Here is a 27129-nt window from a genome sequence, read left to right on the forward strand (position 1 = left end):
ACTGTTCATCATTGAAGCAAATCAGGGCAGGAACTCAAATGGCAGGAACCTAAAGGCAGGAGCTGATGCAAAGGCCATGGAAAAATGCTGCTTACTGGCTTACATCTGGAAATTGGTTCATAGGTGAAGATTCTCTTGCTGTAATCCAATTGTAGTCTTTCTCTTTTTGAGAAATTTTCTGCTTATGTAAATCAAACATGGTAGACTTCTTTTCTGTTTTATTTCTGAAAACACCATGACTGATTAGCCAGTACCACAGGTCCATATGAGTCATGCAACCATAAAAATCTATTTATCTTTGCTGCCCATTACAGGTCAGGCCATTATGGACATTATTTTGTCTCTGCTGCCCATTACGATAACTACATTCACCTTGCTTTTGGCAATTCAGTGCTGCCACCTGGCCCCTGCTACTTTGAGGCTCAGTTTAACCCATTGCATTTAATTCATCCAGTCTGGTACAAGGAAAAAGATGACAACAAAGCTCTACAAATGTACTGGTGCCCCATCATCTTTTTGCATCTTATAGGATTAGTGAAGGCCATGTCTTCTGGGCCTTCCCATTGTGAGGGATTAGGTTTTAGAAAGCTTACCCACTCTAGCATTGCAATTTCCTTGAGCCTTAAAATCCCTTCATCAACACTAAGCCAAGGAATATCAGGCATTGCCAGCTCCTTTTCAGTAGGCCATCTTTTGACAGATGCTTCAGCCAACCATTTAAACAAACTTGATATCGTTTGTTTTTTTGTTTTGTTTTTGTTTTTGTTATTTTATCTTTTTTTTTTTTTTTTTTTTTTTTTTCAGAGCTGAGGACCGAACCCAGGGCCTTGTGCTTGCTAGGCAAGCGCTCTACCACTGAGCTAAATCCCCAACCCCTTGTTTTTGTTTTTGGATACAGGGTTTCTTTGTGTGGCTGTAGCTGTCCTGGAACTAGCTCTGTAGATCAGGCTGGCCTCAAACTCACAGAGGTCCACCTGCCTCTGCCTCCCTGATGCTGGGGATCAAAGGCGTGCGCCACTACCACCTAGCATTTTGACACCCTTTTAACTGCACATTTAACTGCACATATTAAACCTAGAATCGCCACCCAGTGGACCCATCCAAATAAACTCAGCCCAGTCTAGTTTTATGTTTCTTCCACCATTATCCCACAACCTTAAAATCCATTCCCACATATATTCCCCAGTCTTCTATTTGAACGAATTAGCAAACTCATTAAGCTCTTTAGTAGTATAGTGTGCTTCCTCATCGACTACATTTTCTGTCTTCCCTCCAGGAGCCTGCTTAGCTTTTAGTCTGATTATAGGTCTAGAGGCAACTATTGTTGGGCCCTGAGGGACATTAGTACTGTCTTGCCTGGCATCTTCAGGGAAAGTCATTGCTGGTTTAGCAGGCAATGAAGGGTTAATTTCCTTAGATAACGAAGGAAAGGCAGTTATTTCAGGGGATGGGAGACTACTCCCTCAGGTGAGATAAACTCTTGAGAAACCTGAGGGTTCAGCATTTTCACCTTTAATAGGGTCTTGTACACATCTCCATCCCAAGTTACAGGATCCCATTCTTTACCTATCAGTACCCTTACTTTAACCCTCAGAGGCTGGGAATTAATTTCCTTCGTAATTCAGCTAGTTTAATAATGAGTGCTTTTGTTTGATTTTCTGAACTTAAGCTGTGTGGCTGCTGTTGAGATTTCCTACCAGGGCACACTAGAAACTTTTAGACTGTGTACATCTGGAGCTGGTCAGTCTTATCACATTGTTGTCCTTCACTGTATTCTCTCATGCTAGAAGTGAGTTACTTTTATCACAGAGCTTATTCCTATCCTTTACCAATTTACCCAGAGATGCTAGGAACAACCAACTAGCATCATCATTTTTCTTATTTTTCCACAAACTGTCAAAAGTTTTTGTTTTTTTGTCTCTGTAGCCCTGGCTGTCCTGGAACTTGCTCTGTGGACCAGGCTGGCTTTGAACTCACAGAGATCCAACTGCCTCTGCTTCCTTTAGAGTTGAGACTAAAGGCATTTGCTACCACTGCCCAACTTCAAAAGATTTATAGAGTCACCAAATCCATTGCCTCTCAGAATTGGTGAATAATCAAATGCATTTGCCTCCTCAAGTTTGTAAAATGGTTCACACTATGGGCTTTTAATGCTCTCCAATCTTCTAGGAGAGGCTTCAGTAACTGGAGGGACTACAATAACCATAGGTATTGGCAAATTAGAAAGCCTGTTCCAGATCTTTAAAAAATTTGTCCTTGCCGGGCAGTGGCGGCACACACCTGTAATCCCAGCACTCAGGAGGCAGAGGCAGGGAGATCTCTTGAGTTCGATACCAGCTTGGTTTATAGAGTTCCAGGACAGCCAGAGATACACAAGAGAAACCCTGTCTCAAAAAGCTAAAACCAAAACAACAACAAAAAATTCATCATTATACTTCTTTTGCTCTAGAACCACTTCTGTTACCAAAACTGTTGTCAGGGTTCTCTATAAGAATAGAACTTATAGAATGATCTCCTCCCCCCCTCCTCTCCCTCTCTCTCTCTCCTCTCTCTCTCTCTCTCTCTCTCTCTCTCTCACACACACACAACACACACACACACACACACACACACACACATTTATTAGAATGGCTTATAGGCTGGTCCAGCTAGTCCCAACAATGGCTGTATACCAGCAGAAGGTCCAAGAATCCAGTTCAGTCCATGAAGCTGGATGTCTCAGCTGGTCTTTAGTACATGACAGAATCCCGAAGAAGTAGGCTCTAATGCCAATGAAGGAATGGATTTGCTAGAAAGAGCGAGAGCTAGCAGGCAAAGAGTGAAAGCTTCCTTTTTCTATGTCCTTTATATAGGCTGCCAGCAGAAAGTGTGACCTAGATTAAAGGTGCATCTTATCACCTCAAAAGACCTGGACTATTCCTTGTGTATTCCTACCTTAAAAGATCCATATTAGAAGTGGGTCTTCCCACTTAATGTTTTAATTAAGAAAAAAGTCTCTCATAGGTGTGCTAGGCTGATTGAATTATAGTTACTTCCACATGTAGTAAAGTTGACAACCAAGAATGGCCACCACAGGGTCTCTATTATGTAGACCAGGCTGGCCTGGAACTCAGAGCACTGTCTGCCTCTGCTTCCTAAGAGCTGGGATTAAAGCATGTACCACCATGACCTGCTAGTCTTCTAATTTTTTATTTCTTGTTTCTGAGTTGGGGATCAAAACCAGGGTCTCATAACATACCAGATAAGTGCTGTAAAACTTAAGTATATCCTGACCCAGGACACAGTCTTAAAAATTAATACTACTAAAAAAAAAAAAAAAAAAGCCAGGCGGTTGTGGTGGTATTGTATTCCCCCCAAAATTGTGCACCCTAATAAACTTACCTGGGTTTAGAGAACAGAACAACCACAATATTAAATATAGAGGTTAGGCAGTGGTAGCACATGCCTTTAATCCTAGCATTCCAGAGGCAGAGATCTATTTGGATCTCTGTGAGTTCAAGGCCACACTGGAAACAGCCAGGCATGATGACTCATGCCTTTAATCCCAGGAAGTGATGGCAGAAAGCAGAAAGGTTTAAGGCATGAGGACCAGGAACTAGAGCTGGTTAAGCTTTTAGACTTTTGAGCAACAGTTCAGCTGAGATTCATTCTGAATGAGGTCTCAGAGGCTTCCAGTCTGAGGAAACAGGATCAGCTGAGGAATTGGCAAGGTGAGGTGGCTGTGGCTTATTCTGCTTCTCTGATCTTCTAGTGTTCATCCCAGTACCTGGCTTCGGTTTTATTTTTATTAATAAGAACTGTTAAGATTCGTGCTACAGGTGGTTGCGGCGCACACCTTTAATCCCAGCACTTGGAAGGTGGATCTCTGTGAGTTCGAGGCCTGCCTCATCTACAGAGTGAGTTCCAGGACAGGCTCTAAAGCTACACAGAGAAACCCTGTCTCCAAAACAAAAAGAAACAAACAAACAAAATAATAATACTTGCAGCAGCAGCTCCAGGTCTGAAATCCCATCTGAGCCCAGTGTCATGTTCGTAGGACACACTTAGCATTTTTACCTGCCCTATATGAAAGCAGAACAATTAAAAGTGGAGGTAATAGATGAACTTCAAGGACCTTTTTTGTTCCCACTTGTGAGTCACTACTAATGTGGTAGACTAGAACTAAAGGGACTGAAGGATGGGTCAGACTGCTTGTTTTTGTGAAAAGTGCTAAGTACCCTGCCTCCTGTGCAGAAGTTCTCTTGGGAAAGGATGTGTCCATAACTCTAGCTCTCTATCATTTTGGAACTTATTTGATAGGTTTGGGATCAAGATTAATGTCTGCATGTTTCAAAAATCTCAAGTTGATACCTGTTTGTATGGTGCTACTTTTTCAACCTTTATAAATATGCACAAATCAACCTTTTGTTATTATTTTTTTAAATTATGTGTGCCGTTACAAATAAAGGACTAAGCATTATGGGGCATTGTTTTACATATGACTGATGAATCAAGAACTGTGAAAATTGAAAGCTGTTATTAAAATCTTTTGGCAAGCATTGATAAATAGCAGATGATGCAATTATGTATTATAATAATACATACCTCTCCTTATAGGCATGCTCATACACTCATGAGCAGATTGTGGAAATGATGGAGTTTTTGATAGAATATGGCCCAGCTCAGCTGTATTGGGAACCTGCTGAAGTCTTCCTCAAGCTTTCCTGTGTACAGCTCTTATTGCAGCTTATTTCCATCGCCTGCAATTGGAAGACCTATTATGCAAGGTGGGACTAGAAGTTTCAACTAAAGTTCAGTTTCACATAATACATGCTTAACAAGCTTTTGTTGAATTGAAGTTTTATACTTGATTCTGTGAAGGAAGAAGATTAGTATGAAAGTGTGATAATTTTTTTTTTTTTTTTTTTTGGTGGTTGGGTGGTGGTGGCACATGCCTTTGGTTCCATCACTTGGGAGGCAGAGGCAGGCAGATCACTGAGTTCCAGATAAGCCTAGAGTACAGAATGAGTTCCAGGACAGCTAGGGCTACACAGAGAAACCCAGTCTCAAAACAACAACAACAAAAAGGAATAAACAAACAAAAAAATAGAAAGAAAAATAATGTGTTTTTTATTTTATTATTTAATTTTTATCTCCCCCCCCCCTTTATTATTATTTTTTTATGTGTGTGTGGTTGTGTGAGCTTATGTGTTCTTATGTGTGCTTAGGATCTTGAGCAGAACAGGGCATCGAATCTCCTGGAATTTGGAGCCAGATAGTTGTTAAATGCCATGTAGGTGCTAAGAATTGAACCCATGTTCTCTGGAAGAACAACCAGTGCTCTTAGCCCCTGATCTATCTTCTAGCCTTCTTATTTTATTATTTTATACTTTGAGACAGCATCTCACTATGTAGCCCTGACTGGCCTGGCACTCAATGAGATCCCTCTGCCTCCTGAGTGTTGGGAATAAAGGTGTGTGCTATGATGCCCACCTATAATGTGATTTCTCAAAAAATATTTTTTACTTATTTATGGAGAGAGAGAGAGAGAGAGAGAGAGAGAGAGAGAGAGAGAGAGAGAGTGTGTGTGTGTGTGTGTGTGTGTGTGTGTCAGTGTCAGTGACAACATACAGGTGTTGTTTCTCTCATTTCACCATGTGAGTCCCAGGGATCATAACTGAGTCAGGCTTGGTAGCAAGTGACTATCTGCTAATCTGTCTCTATGGCCTCAAAGGTGTGATTTTGGCTTTTAAATTATTTATTTACTTCCTTCCTTCCTTACTTGTGTGGGGCGGGGTACGTATGTGGTAAGGTGAATGTTTCGAAGTCAGAGAACAACTTGTGGGAGTTTGTTCACTCTTTCTTTCCTCTACTTCCCTCCATTCCTTCTTCATTTTCTTTTCTTTTTCTCTTTTAAAAGAATTAGGTCCAGGCTCTTTTTTCTTTTCTTTCTTTCTTTTTTTTTTTAAAAAAGATTTATTTATTATTTATACAGTGTTCTATGTACATGTTTGCCTGCAGGCCAGAAGAGGGCACCAGATCTCATTACAGATGGTTGTGAGCCACCATGTGGTTGCTGGGAATTGAACTCAGGACCTGTGGAAGATCAGTGTTCTTAACCTCTGAGCTATCTCCAGCCCCCAGGCTCTTTTTCAACTTCCTGCTTCAGCCTTGCTTACCTGCTCCCAATGCTGGGAATCATAGGCATATGTCTCCCACCTGTGTCTGACACTTGTTTTTTCCCTTTTTACATTTAATGTCTTTTGGTGTCTTCTTGAGGCTGTAGTGTGTAGAACCCAGGATATACTGTATCTTCTTCATTTTCACCTTTAGTAGATGTTGACAGATTATTTGGAAGGTGATCTTGATAGTTTCCTACCTTTTAAATATTTGGTACTTTCAGATTTTGTATCCTACATTTTCTCTTTCACGTAATTGCATTTTGAACCCTTTCCTATAGAATAATTTTTTTTTTTTTAAATGATTGTCACTGGTTACAGAGTAGTTAGCTATGATTGATTTGGGGGCATTTTAGATTTTAAATTTTTAGATTAGTAATTCTCAAGTGATAGATTCTGTCCAAGTACTCTAAAATTGCAAAAGCACTGTCATTTTGAAGTGTTTTTGGTCCAGAGAATTTTGGATAATGAATTTTTGGCCTATATAAACACTTGTTTGTTCCTCTTCTTTTCTGAGATAGGATCTCCACATAGTCCTAGCTGGCCTGGAACTACCATGTAGACCTGGCTGGTCTCAAACTAATGAAGATGCTCCAGCTCCTGTTCCTGCCTCTGCCTCTTCAGTGCACCACCATTCCTGGCTTTAAATATCTCTTGTTGCTTTGGCATTCCTTTGCTCCTATCAGAATCTACTTCTTAAGGACTCTTAAGGACATAGACTGAAGACCAGCAGGTCTCTGGAAATTCCCTAAGGCTCCAGCACCAGATTGGGAATGTGGAGACATCCAGTCTTTTGTTATTTATTTATTTATTTATTTATTTATTTATTCATTCATTCATTCATTCATTCATTCATTCATTCATTCATTCATTTTATTTTTCTGAGACAGGGTTTCTTTGTGTAGCCCTAGCTGTCCTGGAACTCACTCTGTAGACCAGGCTGGCCTTGAACTCAGAGATCTGCCTGCATCTGCCTCCTGAGTGCTAGGATTAAAGGTGTGCGCCACCACTGCCTGACATAAATAAATCTTTAAACAAACAAACAAACAAACCTGTTTTGGGCAAGTGAGATGGCTCAGTGGGAAAAGAAATTGCCTCCAAGCCTTGTGACCTGTGTTGGATCTCTGGGACCAACATGATGGAAGTAGAAAACCAATTCCTACAAGCTTTCTTTTGACTGTATACACTGTGACACACACATGTAAATAAGTAAATGTAATTACAATTGTATCTCATATTTTCAGATTATTTTTGAGTGTCCAGTATATTCTTAGTCTTAAATATTTTTTAAAAATAAGTATTTTAGATCCTTTCAAATAGTGGTTCCAATCTGTTATATCTCTTCATTTTTTAAAATTGTGTTTTGTAGTTGTATTGTAGTCCCCTTTGATTAATTCTCCTTCCTGTCTAGGAATGACACTGTGCGCTTTGCTTTGGATGTCCTGGCTATTCTCACTGTGGTGCCAAAAATCCAGCTCCAGTTGGCAGAGTCAGTGGATGTACTGGATGAGGCTGGCTCTACTATATCCACTGTAGGTAGGTTGCACCTTGTTCTTGTGCTAGTTTTTGTGAATGTATTCAAGTGCATGTGTGTGCGTGAAGGCCAGAGGACAGCATCAAGTGCCATTCTCCAGGGATTAACCATATTTCTTTTTGATGTCTGGAACTCACCAAGTAGCCTAGGCTAGTTGGCCATTAAGCCTTGGGAATGAATATTCTTCTTTTTTTCCAATCCTAGGATACAAGCATATGCTACTATTCCTGACTCTTATAGACTAAGCTATCTCTCAAGCCTGCACCTTGCCATTTTTGTTGTTGTGTGATAATTTGCCTTTGCTTTTCTGGTCATGTTTGTAACCTAATTTCAGGATGTTAGAATGCAACAGCAATTTTCAGTGTGCGGGTCTAGATCCCTTTGGGGTTAAATGGCTTTCATATGGGTCACATATCAGATATCCTGCATATCAGATATTAGTTTTTTACAGTAGCAAGATTAGTTTTTGTAGACTGAAGTTTCTCAGACCTGCCTGATCAGCAGCCATTTTTATAAAATAATCACTCAGAGGCTTAATATTATTTACAAACTGTTTGGTCTGTGGCTCAGGCTTATTGCTAGCTAGCTATTACATCTTTTTTAAAAGTTTTGTTTTGTTTTTTTCGAGACAGGGTTTCTCTGTAGCTTTGGAGGCTGTCCTGGAACTTACTTTGTAGACCAGGCTAGCCTGGAACTCACAGAGATCCTCCTGCCTCTACCTCCTGAGTGCTGGGATGAAAAGCGTGTGCCACCACTGCCCAGCGCTATTACATCTTAAATTAACCCATTTCTATTAATCTGTGTATCACCACGTGTCTCGTGGCTTTACCTGTGTTCTGTTACATCTTGCTCCCCCAACAGCTTGCAGCGTCTCTCTTGACTCTGCCTCTCTTGACTCCCCCTTTCTTTTCCCTGTATCTTTGCTTGGATTTCCCACCTGGCTATATTCTGTCTTAGCACAGGCCAGAGCAGCTTCTTAATTAACCAATGATAGCAACACATATTCACAGCATACAGAAAGACCATCCCACAGCAAGTTATGGAGTAGCAACAGAATAATTTTATGGTTGGGGGTCACCACAATATGAGGAACTGTATTTAAGGGTTGCCACATTAGGAAGGTTGAGAACCACTGGAATAGAAGATTGTGGAGGAGGGTTCCTTGTTTTTTCCTTGTATTTGACACCATACAGTTCATAGAGATAGTCATGCTAAGAAACTTAGGATTTCTGAATGGGTCAGATATTTCTGTCTAGGATGTGTGCACTTCCCAGAACTTTACCTTTATGATAATAAGTTGGGATAAACAAGCATTTGGTAACTTGAGTACTAAGAAACATGAGAAAGGAGAAAGCTTGTGTTTGAAAAAAACAATGTTGCTGGGCGGCGGCGCACACCTTTGATCATTGCACTAGAGGAGAGGCAGGCGGATCTCTGAGTTTGAGGCCAGCCTGGTCTACATAGTGAGTTCCAGGACCATAAAGGCTACATAGAGAAACTGTCTTGAAAAACACACAATATTAAGAGCAGGCTGCTGAGGTGAATGATGATAGACTGTGGGTCCTCAGGTGTAAGACTCAGGGAAAGGAAAGTGCCTAAGGTACACACACACACACACACACACACACACACACACACACACACACCCCCATACCCATGAAAGTGCCTAAGGTGTACACACACAACACACACACACACACACACACACACACACACACACACACACACACACCCATACACCCATACACCCATATACTTTTTTTGCTTTTTTGAGACAGGGTTTCTCTGTGTAATCTGTCCTGGAACTCACTTTGTAGACCAGGCTTGCCTAGATCTCAGAGATCTGCCTGCTCTAGTCTCCTGGAGGACTGGGATTAAAGGCGTGTGTTACTATAACCCAGTTTAATAGATAGTGAATAAGGTTCCTACTGCTGGGTACCTGCTAAGCTGAGGGCCTTTTGCTTTCCTGCAGAAGGTTTTAATTTCCACTATTTTTTTTCCCTTTTACCTAGGAAATACTGTACACAAACTTTGATAGCTTTCATATTTCATATAACCCCTCTAATAACAATACAGGACATATTGTACCATTGAGGTATAGAACATGTAGCAGAACAATTACTTGTACTTTTTTGTTGTTTTGGAGGGTGTGTCTTGAGACAGGGTTTCATGTAACCCAGGGTCATCTCTAACTCAGTAAGTAGCTGAGGATGACCCTGAATTCCTAATCTTCCTACCTCTACCTGATGAGTGCTTTCAAAGATGTAGGGAGGTTCTTTTCCCTCCCTTCATTCCTTTCATCCTTCCTTCCTTCTTCCCTTTCTTACGTGGAAAAAAATGAATGGAACTTCAAAATATGAAGTTGTGGCAACACTGAAGGTAGCCATTAGCTTTCAATTTAAAAACATTTAAAAATTTGTGTGTGTACACCTGTAGATGAAGCACATGTAGAGACCAGAAGGCAGTTATTGGGTGTTAACTCTCTCCTTTCATGCTGTTGAGACACGACTTATTTTGTTGCTTGGGTGCTTAGCTTCCAACCAGTCTGTTCTCCTATCTCTGTTTTGATGTAGAAGTGCTGCGGTTACAGAATAGTACAGCGTTGAGCTTTTTTATCTGGCTTCTGGGGATCAAACTCAGGTCATCAGGCTTATACAGCAAACTTTCTTACCCTCTTAGCTGTCTCCTTGGCCCTTAAAGCCCTATAGAATGGCTTTCTTTCTTTCTTTTTTTTTTTTTTTTTTTTTTTTTTTTTTTGGTTTTTGGAGATAGGGTTTCTCTGTGTAGTTTTGGAGCCTGTCCTAGATCTCGCTCTGTAGACCAAACTGGCCTCGAACTCAAAGGTATCTGCCTGGCTCTGACTCCCGAGTGCTGGAATCAAAGGCATGCACCACCACCGCCCGGCTAGAATGTGTTTCTTTATGGTATTTTATACTGTATATTATAGTCCCTTGCTCATATATGGCTTCCACTTTCCTCCTTCCGATATTCCTGTCCCCTTTCTACTTTCATGTCATACTTACACATAGTTAAATTTTAAATTTTCCATATGGGACAAAACATTTGTTTTTCTCCCCCTATTACCCTCATGTGTTGCCTTTTTCAAGACCTCTTCCTTCTCTGGGCATGGTGTTGTACACCTTCAGTGCTAGCGCTTAGGAGGCAGAAACAGGTGTATCTTTTTGTTTGAGGCTAGCCTGATGTACATAGTGAGTTCCAGAACAGCTTGGGCTAAGAAGAGAGAGGCTGTCTAAAAAAACAAACAAACCAAAAAGCCAACCAGTAAAAAAAAAAAAAAAAAAAAAAAAAAAAACCAGTCAACTTTTTTTCTCTTTCTTAGGCCCCATTCTAGTCCCATGCCTTTTTTTGGTGGTGGTTTGTTTTTGAGACAGATTCTCACTCTGTAGCCCAGCCTGGCCTGGGATTTACTGTGTAGCCAAGGCTTGCCCTGAATTTGTTGGTATCTTTCTGCCTCAGCCTCTGAATACTGGCATCCTTGTAGGTGGAAGCTAGGAGGAAGCTAGCAAGCAACTCCCAAATACCCAGGCAGCTGCTTCCCAAATAATTGACTCAGAGGCTTAATATTACTTATAAGTGCTTGGCCAGTCAGTAGCTCATGCTTATTACTAACTAGCTTTTACACCTAATTTAACCCATAATTCTTATCTATGTTTAGCCACGTGACTTGTACCTTTTCTCAATACGGCATTCTCATCTTGCTTCCTCTGCATCTGGCTGGTGACACCTGATTCTGCCCTTCCTCTTCCCAGATTTCTCCTAGTCTGTTCTCCCTTCCTATACTTCCTGCCTGGCTGCTGCCTACTTAGCATTTTATTAAACCAATTTTAGTGACAACTCTTTACAGTATACAAGAGCATTATCCCACAGCATGTCATGTCCTAACGTGTGGGTTTTTCTGTTTCATTTTAATTCTAGATTCTGCATGTGGGCTAGTTCATTTAAAATGATTTTAAGATCCATCTTTTTTTTTCTATTTACATTTTATTATTTGTTTTTTGTGTGTTCTTGCATACCATGGTGCACATGTGGAGGTTAGAGGTCAACTTGCTGGAATAAATTCTCCTTTTACAAATGTGGGTTCTGAGGGTCAAACTCAGGTCAGCAGGCTTGATGCCAAGAGCTGTTAACCAGTAAACCATCTTGCCATGTCCATCTATTTGACTGATCCCCTAACTTGGCTGCTGTTAATAGTGCACAATAAAGATGGATGTGGAAAGTGTCCCTGTGACGTGCCATCTTAGGTCCTCCTAGCTTTCAGTTTTATGGAGAGTAATACATTTTTTTTTTTTTTAAATGTTACAGGTATCAGCATTATTTTGGGAGTGGCTGAGGGTGAGTTCTTTATCCATGATGCTGAAATTCAGAAGTCAGCACTTCAAATTATCATCAATTGTGTATGTGGCCCAGATAACCGAATATCCAGTATTGGTAAATTTATTTCTGGAACTCCTCGGAGAAAGCTGTCTCAGACCCCCAAGAGCAGTGAGCATACCCTGGCCAAGATGTGGAATGTGGTCCAGTCCAACAATGGTATCAAGGTGCTTCTGTCCCTATTGTCCATCAAGATGCCCATCACAGATGCAGACCAGATCCGGGCCCTGGCCTGCAAGGCCCTAGTGGGCTTATCTCGAAGTAGCACTGTTCGACAGATCATCAGCAAATTGCCCCTTTTTAGTAGCTGCCAGATTCAACAGCTGATGAAGGAGCCAGTGCTGCAGGACAAGCGTAGCGACCATGTCAAGTTCTGCAAATACGCCGCTGAGCTCATTGAGCGGGTGTCAGGAAAGCCTCTTCTCATTGGCACTGATGTGTCGCTGGCACGGCTACAGAAAGCAGATGTTGTTGCCCAGTCACGGATCTCCTTCCCTGAGAAAGAACTGCTCCTGTTGATACGGAACCATCTCATTTCTAAAGGGCTTGGAGAGACAGCGACTGTGCTGACCAGAGAGGCTGACTTGCCCATGACTGCTGCCTCACACTCTTCTGCCTTCACCCCAGTGACTGCTGCTGCTTCTCCTGTCTCTCTTCCCCGGACCCCTCGGATTGCCAATGGCATTGCAAGTCGACTAGGCAGCCATGCTGCTGTGGGTGCTTCTGCCCCTTCTGCCCCCCCTGCCCATCCTCCGCCACGCCCCCCCCAGGGTTCATTGGCTTTGCCTGGCCCATCATATGCAGGCAACTCCCCTTTGATTGGTAGGATCAGTTTTATCAGGGAGAGGCCATCACCGTGCAATGGCAGGAAAATTCGAGTGTTGCGGCAGAAGTCGGACCACGGCGCATATAGCCAGAGCCCTGCCATAAAAAAACAATTGGATAGACATCTTCCTTCCCCACCTACGCTGGACAGTATCATCACAGAGTATCTTAGGGAGCAACATGCTCGCTGCAAGAACCCCGTTGCCACCTGTCCACCTTTTTCTCTCTTTACTCCTCACCAGTGTCCTGAGCCAAAACAGAGGCGGCAAGCGCCAATAAACTTTACCTCAAGGCTAAACCGCAGGGCATCATTTCCAAAATATGGAGGGGTAGATGGCGGATGCTTTGATAGGCACCTTATTTTTAGCAGGTAAGGAGAGGTTCCCCATGCTTCTTGGAATGATTGTTTTTTTAAATCAGTATTTGGTCAGTATCATCACTGAGTGATTAGTTTAAGTCATTTGTTGACCTAAAGTATCACTGAATATCATTTTTATGTGTTTTGTGAACTAATTAAGTCAATTATTGATTTGTTTTAGGTTCTTGGCAGTATTTTGATCTTTTGCTATCATCATAACCAGTATGTTTGTTAGAACTTAAACTTAACTCACGATTTCTAGCCAGTTCCCAAATTTGCCTTTTGTGTTGTCCATGTTGTGTTCTGTCTGGTTCTTTACAAATCTTACACACAGATCATGGGACCACACACTTTTTCATTGAGAATTTAAACTACCGAAGGTCACTGTAATGTTTTAGAACTCAATGGCTTCACATTTTGAATTATAACGCTCTTCTCTCATACTCTGTAGCAAAGTTTGTGTTTTGCAGAGTTCCTGGATGTTCTTTGCTCTGACGTATGCACTTTCTCTGGTTTGGTTAGATTTCGTCCTATTTCCGTGTTCCGGGAAGCTAATGAAGACGAGAGTGGCTTTACGTGTTGTGCATTCTCAGCCCGGGAGCGGTTCCTTATGCTCGGTACCTGTACAGGGCAGCTGAAGCTCTACAATGTATTCAGTGGACAGGAAGAGGCCAGCTACAACTGTCACAACTCAGCCATCACACACCTTGAACCTTCCAGGGTGAGGGCTCCTTCCCCTGTTTGCTCCCAATTTGGTATGGATTGGGGAGCCAGAGTTAAAGGAGTCTTACCTTTTATTGGATTTTAGATGAGCCATTAACTAGAAAGTCTAGTTGATGTTGACTCATGTCTCAAAGAATATGAGATGTTTGGCCAGCTGTGTGTGGTGGTACATGGGAAACTGAGGCAGGATGATTGTGCGTTCAAAGCCAACTTGGATTACAGAGTAAGTTCTAGGCCCCAAGTACATAGACGTTATTTCAACTAAAGAAAAACAAATAAAAAAAGCCTAGGCCAGCAAGATGGGTTAATGGGTAAAAGTGCTCACCATGCCAATCCTGACTACCTGGGTTTGTTTCTTGGAGCTCATGTAAAAGTAGAAGGAGAAAGCAACTCTACAAAGTTGTCTTCTGACTTCTACATGCATGACACATGTGCCACCATATCTACGTATCATACATACATGCACAGTAAGTAAACTGTTAGGCCCCTGGGAATATATTATTTTCTAGTCCATTGTAGGCACATGTAACTAAGATCCTAGTGTTTTCTAACTCCTTCCTCTTTTAGGATGGGTCATTACTTCTGACATCTGCCACTTGGAGCCAGCCTTTGTCTGCACTTTGGGGGATGAAGTCAGTATTTGATATGAAGTATGTATTTATTTGCTTTGATAGCATAGTATCTTGTATTTTGTGTCTTATATACCCACTTTGTTTCCCTTTATCCGATTTTAAATTACAAGCCTTTTGGGGAAAAGAAGAATAATGTCAACTGTTGGTAATTTCTTCCTTTCTCATTTGAGATTCACATTTAATAAGAATTTGTCTTAGTTTATAAATAATGTTATGATGTCTTTATATTCCCATTATACAACGGACTGTTCACTAACCCAAAATGGACATTTATGTATTATGTTCACATGACAGTTGTATTGATTTCTGGGATATTTCAAAAGCCCATGTCATGTATTAGCCATTTCTCTAGCCAACAAACTCCCATTATTTGGTATCTATTCACTGGACCGATAGAGGGACTTTTCTTTTTAATCTATGTGTACAATTGTTTTTTCTTTGGAAACCAAGGAAAATCAGGTAAGTATGATTTGCAAGAGATTCAAAATTACCTGTATTTTCAGGTGACTGAAGAGAATGTCCTGACAGTCTGTTACCTCAGTAATTTTGTTGTTTGTAGGCATTCCTTCACAGAAGATCATTATGTTGAGTTCAGTAAGCATTCTCAGGATCGGGTCATAGGCACAAAAGGAGACATTGCCCATGTAAGTATAAGAATCTACTTCTATCAAGCTGAGTTTACTCATTGGTTCACACTGAACTCCTCTGGAGGTAATGTGGGAATTTGTGTTCTGTTGGCAGTTGGAAATTACTCAGTGATGTGGGTATGGTAGTCCATGTCTGAAATCCCAGTTATTCTATAGACCAAGACAGAGATTGCAGATTCAGAGCTGGCCTAAGTAATTAGTGAGCCTCTTCAAAATGAAATTTAAAGGGCTGGGAGCTGAGTTGGAAATATACTGGGAACCCCTGCCTAACATGATCTAGAATCAATCTATAATGTCTCAAACAACAAAATACCAAAGAACTAAAGCACCAAAATAAACCCTCTAGTTAGAATACAGAAGTAATGAAAGTAAATTATACGAAGAGCCAGACATGGTTGTGAATACCTGTGATTTCTCAGGTAAGAGGAGCAAGGAGAGTTCAAGCCCAAGTGCAAGCAGTGGTGGTGCACACCTTTAATCCTGGCACTCGGGAGGCAGAGGCAGGGGGATCTCTGAATTCTCAGCCGGTCTGGGTCTGTAGACAGACTGAGTTCCAGGACAGTCAGGGCCACACAGAGAAATGCTGTTTTGGGGGGGAAAAAGGAGTTCTAGGCCAATACCAACTAGTGAGACTGTCATAAAGAGGGAGCTACATGGGGAAAATGTGAGAGGGTCAAGTATGAAACTGGCAGCTTGAAAAGACTTTTAGTGTAGCAGTCTGTCCTTTTTTTCCAGTTTCTTTTGTTTTTCAATTGAGCATTTCTTTATGTAGTCTCACCTAGTCTTAAATTTAGGATCCTTTTGCCTCAGCCTACCAACTTGTAGGATTATAGGTATGGACCAACTACACTCAGCTAAGAACAGATGTTTATTGATTTCTTATCACATTTTAGATGAAATATAGCCTCTGCTTTTAGAGAGCTTTATTAGAGAGACAATAAAGAAAAGAAATATTCAGGTAGTAAGTGTTACAGAGTAAGACAGGGTAGTGTTTAAGTAGAACCCTGAAGGAAGTATGACTCCATGCAGTGAACTGGAGAAGTAGGGGAAGAGCTTGGGGAAGATGTAAGGCAGTAAATCAAGAGGACTTCCCCCTTTGAAAACCCAAAAATATATAGAAAATTATACAAAAGAAAAAAATTACATATGCTCATTACCTAGATTCATCATTTTAATATTTTGCAGTATTTTCTTTGTAAATTCCTTTTTAAAAAATCATTTGAAAGGGGGTTATAAACATCATCATAGTCTTTTTATCTTTATATCTATTGTCTAATGATAAAGATACTTTATTGTATAATAAATTCCCAGATAATTCCACATATCTGCTATCCAGTCCACACTTAGTTTTCCTAATTGTTCTGATGAACTTGTTTTCAAAGGGCTTTTCTTTCTTTCTTTCTTTCTTTCTTTCTTTCTTTCTTTCTTTCTTTCTTTTCTTGCTTTCTTGCTTTCTTGCTTTCTTGCTTTCTTGCTTTCTTGCTTTCTTTCTATCTATCTTTCATCTATCTATCATCTATCCGTCTATCCATATTTTACTTTTGAAGTAAGCAGCTTTTTTTAAATTAATTTTTTTACTTATTTTACATACCAACTACAGTTTTCCCTTCCTCCTCTTTTCCCATTCCTGCTCTCCACCTCCGGTCTATCCTCCCATCCACTTACTTCCCCATTCAGGAAGGGCAGGCCTCCCATGGGGGTCAGCAAAGCATCTCACATTACAATGAGGCAGGACCAAGCTCCTCCCCTGCATCAAGGCTGGGTAAGGCATTCCTACATGGGGAGTAGGTTCTAAAAAGCCAGCTCTTGTTGTGCCAGGGACAGGTCCTGATCCCACTGCTAAGGGCCCCACAAACAGACCAAGCTACACAAAACTGTCATCCACATGCAGAGGGCCTAGGTCAGTCCTGTGCAGGCTCCACAATTGTCAGTCCAGAGTCCATGAGCTCCCTTGAGCTCACGTCAGCTGTCTGTGTGGGTTTCCCCGTCGTGATCTTGACCCTCCCTGGCTCCTACAATCCTTCCTCCCTCTTGTCAACTGGACTTCCGGAGCTCGGCCCAGTGCTTGGCTGTGGATCTCTGTATCAGTTTCCATTAGTTACTGGATGAAGGCTCTCTGTTGAAAGAGTAGTCACCAATCTAATTACAGGAGAAGGCCAGTTCAGGCACCCTCTCCACTACTGTTAGGAGTCTTAGCTGGGGTCATCCTTGTGGATTCCTAGGAGTTTCCCTGGCAACAGGTTTCTCCCTAACCTCAAAATGTCCCCCTCTATCAAGATAGCTCGTTCATTACTTCCCCACTCCCCCCAGTTTACTCAGGAGATCTCATCTATTTCCCCTTCCCAGGGAAATTCATGCGTCCCTCTTAGGGTCCTCTTTGTTACCTAGCTTCTCTGGGGCTGTGGATTATAGCCTGGTTATCCTTTGCTTTACATGGGTTTTTGTTTTTAAAACCAGGATCTAGTTAGGGTGCATTTGGGTTATATCTTACAAATGTTTTAAAGTCAAGAATCTTTCCTCCAGTTTTCCTGACTTTGAAAATTGAAGAGACCAGAATGGTTGTCTTGTCCGTGATCTGGGCTTGTTTGTTTCTTTATGGTGTTTCCTTATTTATATCAGAGGAGGATCTTTTTTAAATATTTGGAAACATTACAACTTCGTAGTTGATGGGAAAGATCTGGTCTGTGCACCAGTTGTAAATTGTAGACTTTAGAACTTTTTATTATGATGGGGCTAAAATACACTCTGGAATTTTAAGGGGGAAAAAAAACCCCAAGTATTTCATCAATAGCTTTTGAGTAGTAGTTTATGGTTAATCATTGATCTTTGATGACAATTCCTTTGTTTTAACCTTGGAATCATTTTCTGTTTCTTCAAAAGAGAAGAAAAGGTTTGTTATCTTAAATCTTTAATTCGGTTGACTTCTCATTTTACTCTGGAAAGGGATTTTTCAAAGCTCACATGGGAACTGGTGCACTTTACCTTGGCTCAGAGGGTGTGCTTTTGAGCATTTCAGTTGAACAGTGTCAGGACTTTTGTGATTGGGGTTTGGGAACATGGAGAGGCATTTCACAGTCTCTCTTTAAACCTGTCACTGCGTAGATTGGTCTGATTTTTCTCTTCCCGCCCCTTCTTCTCTAAAGATTTATGATATTCAGACTGGCAACAAGCTGTTGACTCTGTTTAACCCAGATCTTGCCAACAACTACAAGAGGAACTGTGCCACCTTTAATCCTACAGATGATCTTGTCTTAAATGATGGCGTCCTCTGGGATGTCCGCTCTGCACAGGCCATCCACAAGTTTGACAAGTTCAACATGAATATCAGTGGTGTTTTCCATCCAAATGGGCTGGAGGTCATCATCAATACAGAGATTGTATCCTTACAAGGGATTGTATGTCTTACTTTCCATTTGTTGTTACCTATTTTGGATTACTTTACTTTTGCTCTGTGGAAATCAGTTATTGCTAGACCGGAGAAGAGGAGAAGGAGCTGCTACTTTTGGGAGGAAGGGAACTCATGTAGTGTTATGTATATGGGATTATTTGCAGGAATATCAGTCAGTAATGGGTGTTGGCATTTAGAGTATGGGTACTTTAAATTTAGTAGGAAGTACTTTAAATTTAAGGAAGAAGAAGAAATGATACTTCAGAGAAAAGCCTTTGTGGATTAGGATGTAGTTTAGTTGGCAGAGTGCTTGCTAAGCATGGTTCGGTCCTATCTTAGTAAAATCAGCTCTCTCAACTTTTGTATAAAATAGTTTCCCTTAATCACACCCTCCTAGTGGGACCTTCGAACTTTCCATCTTTTACACACAGTTCCTGCTTTGGATCAATGTCGTGTGGTGTTTAACCACACTGGGACAGTGATGTATGGAGGTAATAAGCTTTTACTTCATTCTCTTTTTTCCTATTCTACACTCTCACATGTTTAGAAATACTTTTCACTTGTGAAAAGCAATTGAAAATTAAAAGTAAAAAAAAAAAAAGAACAAATGGTGACAAAAGAGAAGACGAAAAATTTTGTTGATCAGGATAAAACGCAACTAATTTTGAAGATAATAAATTCGTATAGAAAGAAATATGGCCAGGCAGTGGTGGCGCACGCCTTTAATCCCAGCACTCAGGAGGCAGAGCCAGGCGGATCTCTGAGTTCGAGGTCAGCCTGGGCTACCAAGTGAGTTCCAGGAAAGGTGCAAAGCTACACAGAGAAACCCTGTCTCGAAAAACCAAAAAAAAAAAAAAAAAAAAAGAAAGAAAGAAATATGTGAGCAAGGTGTGGTGGCGCACACCTTTAGTCCCAGTACTCAGGAAGCAGAGGCAGGCAGATCTCTGTGAATTCCAGGCCAGCCTGGTCTACAGAGTGAGTTCTAGGACACACAGGGCTGTTACACAGAAACCCTGTCTCAAAAAACTGAAAAACAAAACTTAAAAGCTATTGTATTTGTTTTCTTGGGATATTATCAAACTTCGGCTTCAGTACTTACTGAGAGATGGAGAGTACTGTTTGCTGCAATGGGTTGGATATGTCATGAGGAACCTGGAGAAGAACTAACTAAATACAGAATAAATTTATTTGCAAGGGTAATCACTAAAATCTTGATTGACCTTTCTAATTTTCCTCACTTGTGGTTCAGTAGTGTTTCTGATTTTTAATAATGTTTCATTACTCTCCCTCTCAATCAGCAATGTTGCAGGCAGATGATGAAGATGACTTATTGGAAGAGAGGATGAAAAGCCCTTTTGGGTCATCCTTCCGAACATTTAATGCAACTGATTATAAGCCTATAGGTAAGCCTGAAAGGGCAGGCACTTGATCATTGTTTTCTTCATGTCTTGGTAGCCTTCCTTAAGAACTTCCATTTTCCAGGAGGACGTTTTTACTAACAAGTTATAGAAATATCTGTGAATATTGACCTTTAAAAATTAATTTTTAATTGTATGTGTGTGTCTATGTGTTGGTATGTGCATGTGAGTGCAGGTCCCCACAGTGGCCAGAGGCATCAGATGCCCTGGAGTTAGTTGTAGGTGGTTGTGAACCATCTTACATAGGTGCTGAGAACTGATCTTGAGGATGTACTCTTTACCACTGAGCCATCTATCTGGTTCTAAATATTGAACTTTAATTAATTTCCGTGAGCAAAATAATTTTTTTAGGCAATAGCAGTAATTTAAGTTTCAGTCACATTCTATTTTTCAGCAACTATTGATGTGAAACGGAACATCTTTGACCTGTGTACAGACACCAAAGATTGTTATCTTGCTGTCATTGAGGTAAGGGAGGTTTACAGAGACACTTTTCTATTGTTCTGGTATTTAAAACAATTTCCAAGTTATATTTAGGCATTTTATGTGACATCAGATGCATCCTTAAGTAAGTAATATTCTTGATAGATTACTGATAACATACTCAATGATAGGGCTTGGGAGATGCATAGTCTAAGAGAAACAGTTAGAAAAATCCCTTGATAAGTTCCTAGCTCCTGGACTCAAACTGCTCTTTCTCAGAGGGGGTCTTTGTGTCTCATCAGAGTAAGATGAGCCTGTTCCAGCGGTAGTAGCTTCTCCTGTGCTTACCGTTACCACTGTGTAAACTTTCCCATACCATCTCTTTCCCACCTGTCCTCAGTATATATTTTCAGAGCCAGCCAAATAATTATAGCAGTTGGAAGCTTTGATAGTTACAGGATCAAGGAAAAGGGCACCTGTCAGAGCTGAGGTATGGATATGGCCCCCCGACTCACTGCTTATTTCTCAACGGTTTTTCCATTCTAGAATCAAGGCAGTATGGATGCCCTGAACATGGACACAGTGTGCAGGCTTTATGAAGTGGGCAGACAGCGTCTGGCAGAGGATGAAGATGAAGAGGAGGACCAGGTCAGTGATCTTGGAAATTTCTGTTAAAACTTTGAGGAGTACATGCTCTGTTTTTTGTTGGAGGGAATTTTAAGATAAGTCCTTCTACATGTTGCCATATTTGGAAGACCTGTTAATATGTCTAAAACTTATAGAAAGTGCACTTTTGTTATAATAAAACATTTTTTTAATTTAAATGATTGAATTAAAACTCATCTTTACTGAAGAGTTTTAAAACGAAAAGGGGACAGGAAACTTACCTGTCGTTAGTACAGGGTTTTAAACAGATGAAGGGTGGTATTGTCTACCTGCTCTCTCAGTACTCAGAAAGATTTGAGTTTGAGGCCAGCCTAGTCTACACTGTGAATTAGTTCAAGGCCAGCCTGAGCTACTTGGTGAGATCATGTCTCCAATGCACAAATTCCAAACCAGAATAACAACATAACCTAGTACCTAGAGACCCTGTGTTCCATTTACATTGTACAGCCTAGAAATCTCTGATTTTACTTCCATGCTGTTATAGTGTCTCTTTTGGGCTTCAGGAAAAGCAGCTCCCATAGGGCCAGGGAGATGGCTTATTGGTTAAAATTGCCTGTTGCCAAGTCTGTTGATCCAAATTCAGTTCCCTGGATTCATGTGGTAGAAGAAGATAACCAATTTTTCTAAGTTTTTTAAGTTGTTCTTTGACTTCCATATGTGCACTGAGGTGCACACCCTGTCCCCTTATGTAAATAAGGTAACACAAGAGATAAGCAGCTCTCATATCCTGTTGACAGTGTGATCAGGTAGCACTCCCATAGTAAGAGTGGGATGAATAGGTAAAGATAATTTTCATGGTTTGGAGAAATTTAAACATAAATACACAGAGGTCGTATTATATCCCACAGTCTTAGCTTTACCTTTCTCCTGAGGTGGGGGATTTATGTTGTAGATGTTTGTGTTGGTTTCAGTTCTGAAGAGCGTCTTAAACCTGAGAACATCAGTGGATTTTCCTGATTGCTGGGCTCACAGCCTTCTTTTTATGAGTCCACCTCCTTTGTCTGATCTTTTAGAGTAACAAAATCAAATCCCAAAGCACAATTACAAAACAAATAAAAAACAAAACCCAGTAGTTTTCTGAGTGCAGTGGGCTAAGGACTCACATTTTTCTCTAACAGACCTTAGTACTGACTAAACAAAGGCTTTTTCTTGTGCTGCTTTGAAATTCAGGGATTAATTTCACTGTTGGGCTATATAGTTAGTGTATCATCTGCTCCCTGAACACTAGGCAAGCACTTTACCTCACTGAGCTGTTCCCTAACTTGGAGCATGTTTTTGAATACTGTGTTGTCTGAACTTGAAAGATGATACAGGACACCTGAGTGAGATACACTGGTTTGAGAACTCAAAAACACACTTCTAGAACCCCATTTGTGCTTTCTTGGTTTCTGCTGGTTTGGGTGGTATATTCCAGCTGGCTAAGCCTGCTTAGGGGTAGTCCTCATATAGGAGTTTTTGAATGGAGTAAGAAAAAGTGTGTTTGTGCTTCTGTTTCTGGGTAGGGCTGAAATCACTAGGAAGAATCTTCATTAAGATCTAGCAGCTGCTTTTTCCTTTGTAAGATATTCTCCTAGGGTGGGCCAAGTGTTCAGTTCTGACTTCTTTTTCCTCTGTCAAACAGGTGAATAATATGTTCTTGAGTGCTATATTCTGATTATATATGTTGCTACTCTTCATAGCTTGAAAATGATACCAAATTTTCTAAACTTCATGTGGTTGTCTTGAATGAATTTCTTCTTACTGAGGTCCTCCCCCCCCCCTTTTTTTTTCTTTTTGAGATAGAGTCTTTCTCTGTAGCCTTGGCTAGCTTAGAACTCACTATATTAACAAGGGTGGCCTTGAACTTAGAGATCCACCTGCCTCTGCCTTGACTGCTGTAATTGAAGGCATATGCTATACCTATTTTTGGTTTTTGTGCTTTTGTTTTTTCTTAATTTTGAAGTAGAGCTTCTGTAACTCAGGCTGGCCTTTAACTTATAGCAGTCCTGTGGCAGTCCTGTGGCAGTCTCCTGAATGCTAAGATTATAAGATTATAAGACATAAGCTATCATGTCTTGGTTTGAGTGGGTTTCACTTTGTTTTTTAGATTTGGGACAGGGTCTTATGTAGTTCAGACTGTTGTCAAATTCCACTGTGTAGCCAGAGATGGTCTTGACCTCCTACTCTTGTCTCTACCTTCCTTCAGAGTACTAGAATTACAAGCATTCACTACTATGCCGGATAAGTTGCTTCCCCTTTTCCTCCTTCCCTCCTTTCCTAGATGGTGGTCTCACGTAGTTGATGCTGGCCTTGAACTTGTCATATACTGAGAATGACAAACTGATCCTCCTGGCTCTGCCTCCCTCGTATAGGCAAGAGCTACTATGTCCAGTTCCCTAAGAAGTTCTGAACAGTTAAAAAAATCATTAGTAATGTGTGTGTGTTGAGACAGGTGGGGTATATGTGAGTGTGTGTGCCACAGGGTGCATATGGAGTCAGAAAGCAACTTCATGGATTGCTTCTTTCCTTCTTAGGGCTTGTGTGGCCAGTGTCTTCAATGACTGAGCTATCTTGTTGTCATCTTAAGTCAAGCTTTTTAATAGTGTCATTCTTTTATTCTTGTTTCCCTTTGTTGCTTTAGACACTGTACTTTTCATGCTGCCTGTCATGAAATAAAATGAGATTTAGTGGCTGGGAATGGTGGTACAAACTTGTAATTTTGGTACTTGGGAGGTTGTGGCAGGACAGTCTTATTTGAGACTGGCTTGGTTGTATATTGAGACCCTGCCTCCAAAAGCAAATGAATTAGTAAATATTTGATTCTTGGTAAGTAAATAGAGAAGGTGGAGTTGTCAAGCCATTTATCTGTATATAGCAATGGTGTAGGCACTCATAGACTCTTATTCCTTCATGGGTTTAGTCATAAATACCATCTATTAGCTTTGTCTCAGGCTTCTTGGCTGGGATATATGTTAACTAAATCTGAAGCAAACTTGAGGTATATTTTAAATTCTTTATCTAACATCATTATCCCTGCCCTTCATATTTGTGAAGTTTAAGACTGTGGCTAGTAGTCTTCTCTGGGGATCATCACTTGGAACTAGTGAGGCCTGGTGTTTTGTCTTTTAAGGTGGAGCTTGAAAGGAAGCTAGGGTTGCCCAAGACACTTTGTGAGGAGGTAAAGGGCTTCATTCTTGAGTACATGGGGTAGTCAGAGAGGCAAAGGCACCAAGGATAGGTTGCTGGCTTTGGAAGCAAGGGACCATCATGGAGTATCAACTTAACCTAAGTATTTTATTCCTCTTCCCACTCTCCAGGGAGCTTGTGTTAGCAAAAAGACCAATTCTCTCTTCTGGAATTCTGCTTAACTTGTGAATATTAAGTGAGAAATATACTGGAATGAGGATAGGTTGTTGGTAAGGGCTTCTGAGTTTCTGATTCTGAAGGAAAAATAGAGGCTATCTCTACAAGGACACCAATGTCCAATAGTTAGGTGGACTCTAGCAAGTACCTCTGGTACCCAGTGTGTAGAAGAGTGCAGAAGCTTTCTATCTTGGAGGGGCTTTGTTGTAAGCGTAGGTCGGTGGCATGGGCAAGTTAGTAATATTTTCAGATTTCGGCTAATTTCACTGTACACTGATATCCCACTGGTGGTCTACCACCTGCTGTATTTCAAGTTTGAAAGATATCCATTACTGAATACTTTTGATCTGAGATGTTTGGGATGGGATAATATCAAGTAAGTCTACTTTGTAATATTGTTGTGTTGATTCACATTATTTGTAGACTCTTAATGGTGACGGTGTGATGTATTTACTGTTCCCATTGGATCTCTCCTCACTACCTTTCTTTATGCCATCTTGAATTTTTAAATGTACACTTGGGTTTATATGCCTCACCTGATTTTTAAAACTAGACTTTTCATTTTCATATGAGTTATTTGCTATTCAAAATTTTGTCCTGGTCTTGCTACCTACTCTTTGGTCTTCTCAGATGGTTTGGGTGTGTCATGTGGCTTAGAGATGCAAGCACCTGTGACCAACACCTTTGAATTTGCCTTTTCACCTTAGCAAAACAAGCTCAGGATAATGAGTGGTTGGTTTCCATTTGCCCACTGTAAAGTATCTATATAAAATGGTAGTTATTGAGAGATGAATGAAGACCCCAAAACCATGTGGTGAAAGGAGAGAACAGACTCCCACAAGATGTCTTCTGTCTCTACTCACATATACACATGGTATGTGAATGAAAAAGTTACCCTTTATCCTTAGGCTTAAGTAAGTATAGATTGTCAACAGAAAGGGATGAGCTGTTCATCATGTTGATGAATGGAATGTATAGGAAGACTTAACCATGCATAGTTGGTCCTGAGGCAGCTACTCTGCGTAGCATCAACCAGTTCATAAAAGCACCAATGAACCTGTCACCTGCTAGAGTACATATTATTCATTCAAAATTTGGTGTTTGTGTTTTTAAAACATTTATTTAGTCAAATCAACTTTGCAGTTGGCTTTTAGGGAAAATTATGAAGCCAAAAATTAATAATTGCTCATTGTTCCTAGATTTTGAAAAGTCAGTAGTTGTCAGTTAATTACTGTTAACCTTAAATTTATAAAGAACAATCTGAACAAGGGAATAATGTTTTCTTTTTTCCACTCTTTGAATCTGGGACACACTGTTGCTGTGCTTCCTGTGTGTGTTCTCCACTGCCCAGAAGCGGATGGTGAGTCCACACCAACTGCACCCCTGGCCAGAGGTGAATGTAGTGACTCCTGAAAGGTTCTTTCTATATTTTTTCCTTAAAAAGAAAAAAAAAAAATGTACTTGAGTTAAACTCTGCTAGTAAGGAAAGACCACGTTTGACACTGAACAAACCTGTAGACTTTTATGGTGGTCAATCCAATAATAGGTGTGAAGTATGAGTGTGAGGTAGGCAAATATGACACATTAAGTATCAGACTATAGGACTGCATCTGAATTCATTACATTGTAAAAACTATCCTGGTTTTTGGATTAACTGTTCCTAGTATGGCCAGAATTTTGTTTTTTCTGACTGGTTATATTTTGGAAGGAAATATAGGCTAAAAGCCATTTCTCTTATAAACAGATGTTCAAGAAGAATTTCCAAATTATCTGTGAACAGATGCTACACTAAATAAGTTAAGCACACATGTGAAAACGTTGTGCAAATCCTGAAGAACCAGACAGTCTGGTGTAAAGTGCAGGCATTGCCTGGACTCACTTCCATGATTCTGTCCTTGGGAAGGTGAGGTGGACAGAAAAGTGGAGCTTGAGAGTTGTGAGTACTTGAGCAGGCATCTTTACATGGTTCTTAATTAGGGGTTCACATCACAATTCTACTTGTGTAAACTTCATCTAGAAAAACCCACTTCCTGGCGTGATGGTACATGCTTTTAATCCCAGCGCTCAGGCGGTTGGATCTCTTGAGTCCATCGAGGCCAACTTTGTTGACTGTAGTGGCTTAAAAACAAGACAGAAGACTTGACTTAGCATTCTGCATCCTTGCTGGGGGTTAGGAAGTACATTTCTCAAGTGATTGATGGTCACACATGGGAGGTAGGTAGGGAGACCTGATTTAATCTGAACTTCTTTAATAAGAAACTGAGATTCAGAGAAGTTGGCATTTGATAGATTTACAGTAAACGACCATTGCTTTTTTTGCAGTTCTGTATTGTAGGGTGTGTCACAGATCCTTTGGGATGTTTAGCTTATGAAAGGGAATAGTTCCATACAGAGTTGAGAGACCAGTGGGCTGGTGGGCAGAAGTGTGGTGCTGCAGTTGAGGGCAGTAATGGGAAGGGGGAGGTATTGGGGTCCCTGGTTTTTGAGAAACAAGTTAACTCGAAGTAGAGCCAAGGAAGCAGGACAATTGAAATTCAGATTTTGACCTGGTAACTGAGAGAAGAGGGATGAATGCTGTTAGAATGCTGTTAGTAGGCAGATTTTGGTTGTAAAACTCTTGAGT

General features: G+C 40.7%; 1 protein-coding gene across 6 annotated transcripts in view; it reads left to right on the plus strand.

The window, feature by feature from the left end:
* The window catches only part of Dcaf1 (DDB1 and CUL4 associated factor 1), a 71459-nt gene that overhangs the window by 33527 nt on the left and 10803 nt on the right, over nt 1-27129 (plus strand). For 4 of the 6 annotated variants that reach the window (XM_037207902.1, XM_037207903.1, XM_037207906.1 and 1 more), the window contains exons 12-23: nt 4597-4766; nt 7570-7694; nt 12016-13279; nt 13790-13988; nt 14558-14640; nt 15182-15266; nt 18413-18646; nt 19055-19148; nt 19956-20060; nt 20470-20543; nt 21045-21146; nt 25858-25866. In XM_037207902.1, the coding sequence (XP_037063797.1) occupies nt 4597-4766; nt 7570-7694; nt 12016-13279; nt 13790-13988; nt 14558-14640; nt 15182-15266; nt 18413-18646; nt 19055-19148; nt 19956-20060; nt 20470-20543; nt 21045-21146; nt 25858-25866 (2544 nt within the window). The remainder of the gene's footprint in view (nt 1-4596; nt 4767-7569; nt 7695-12015; nt 13280-13789; nt 13989-14557; nt 14641-15181; nt 15267-18412; nt 18647-19054; nt 19149-19955; nt 20061-20469; nt 20544-21044; nt 21147-25857; nt 25867-27129) is intronic. The other 2 variants (XM_037207904.1, XM_028895360.2) reach the window with 1 other exon arrangement.

Source organism: Peromyscus leucopus, chromosome 7, assembly GCF_004664715.2.
Source record: "Peromyscus leucopus breed LL Stock chromosome 7, UCI_PerLeu_2.1, whole genome shotgun sequence".
In the NCBI taxonomy this organism is placed as follows: Eukaryota; Metazoa; Chordata; class Mammalia; order Rodentia; family Cricetidae; genus Peromyscus; species Peromyscus leucopus.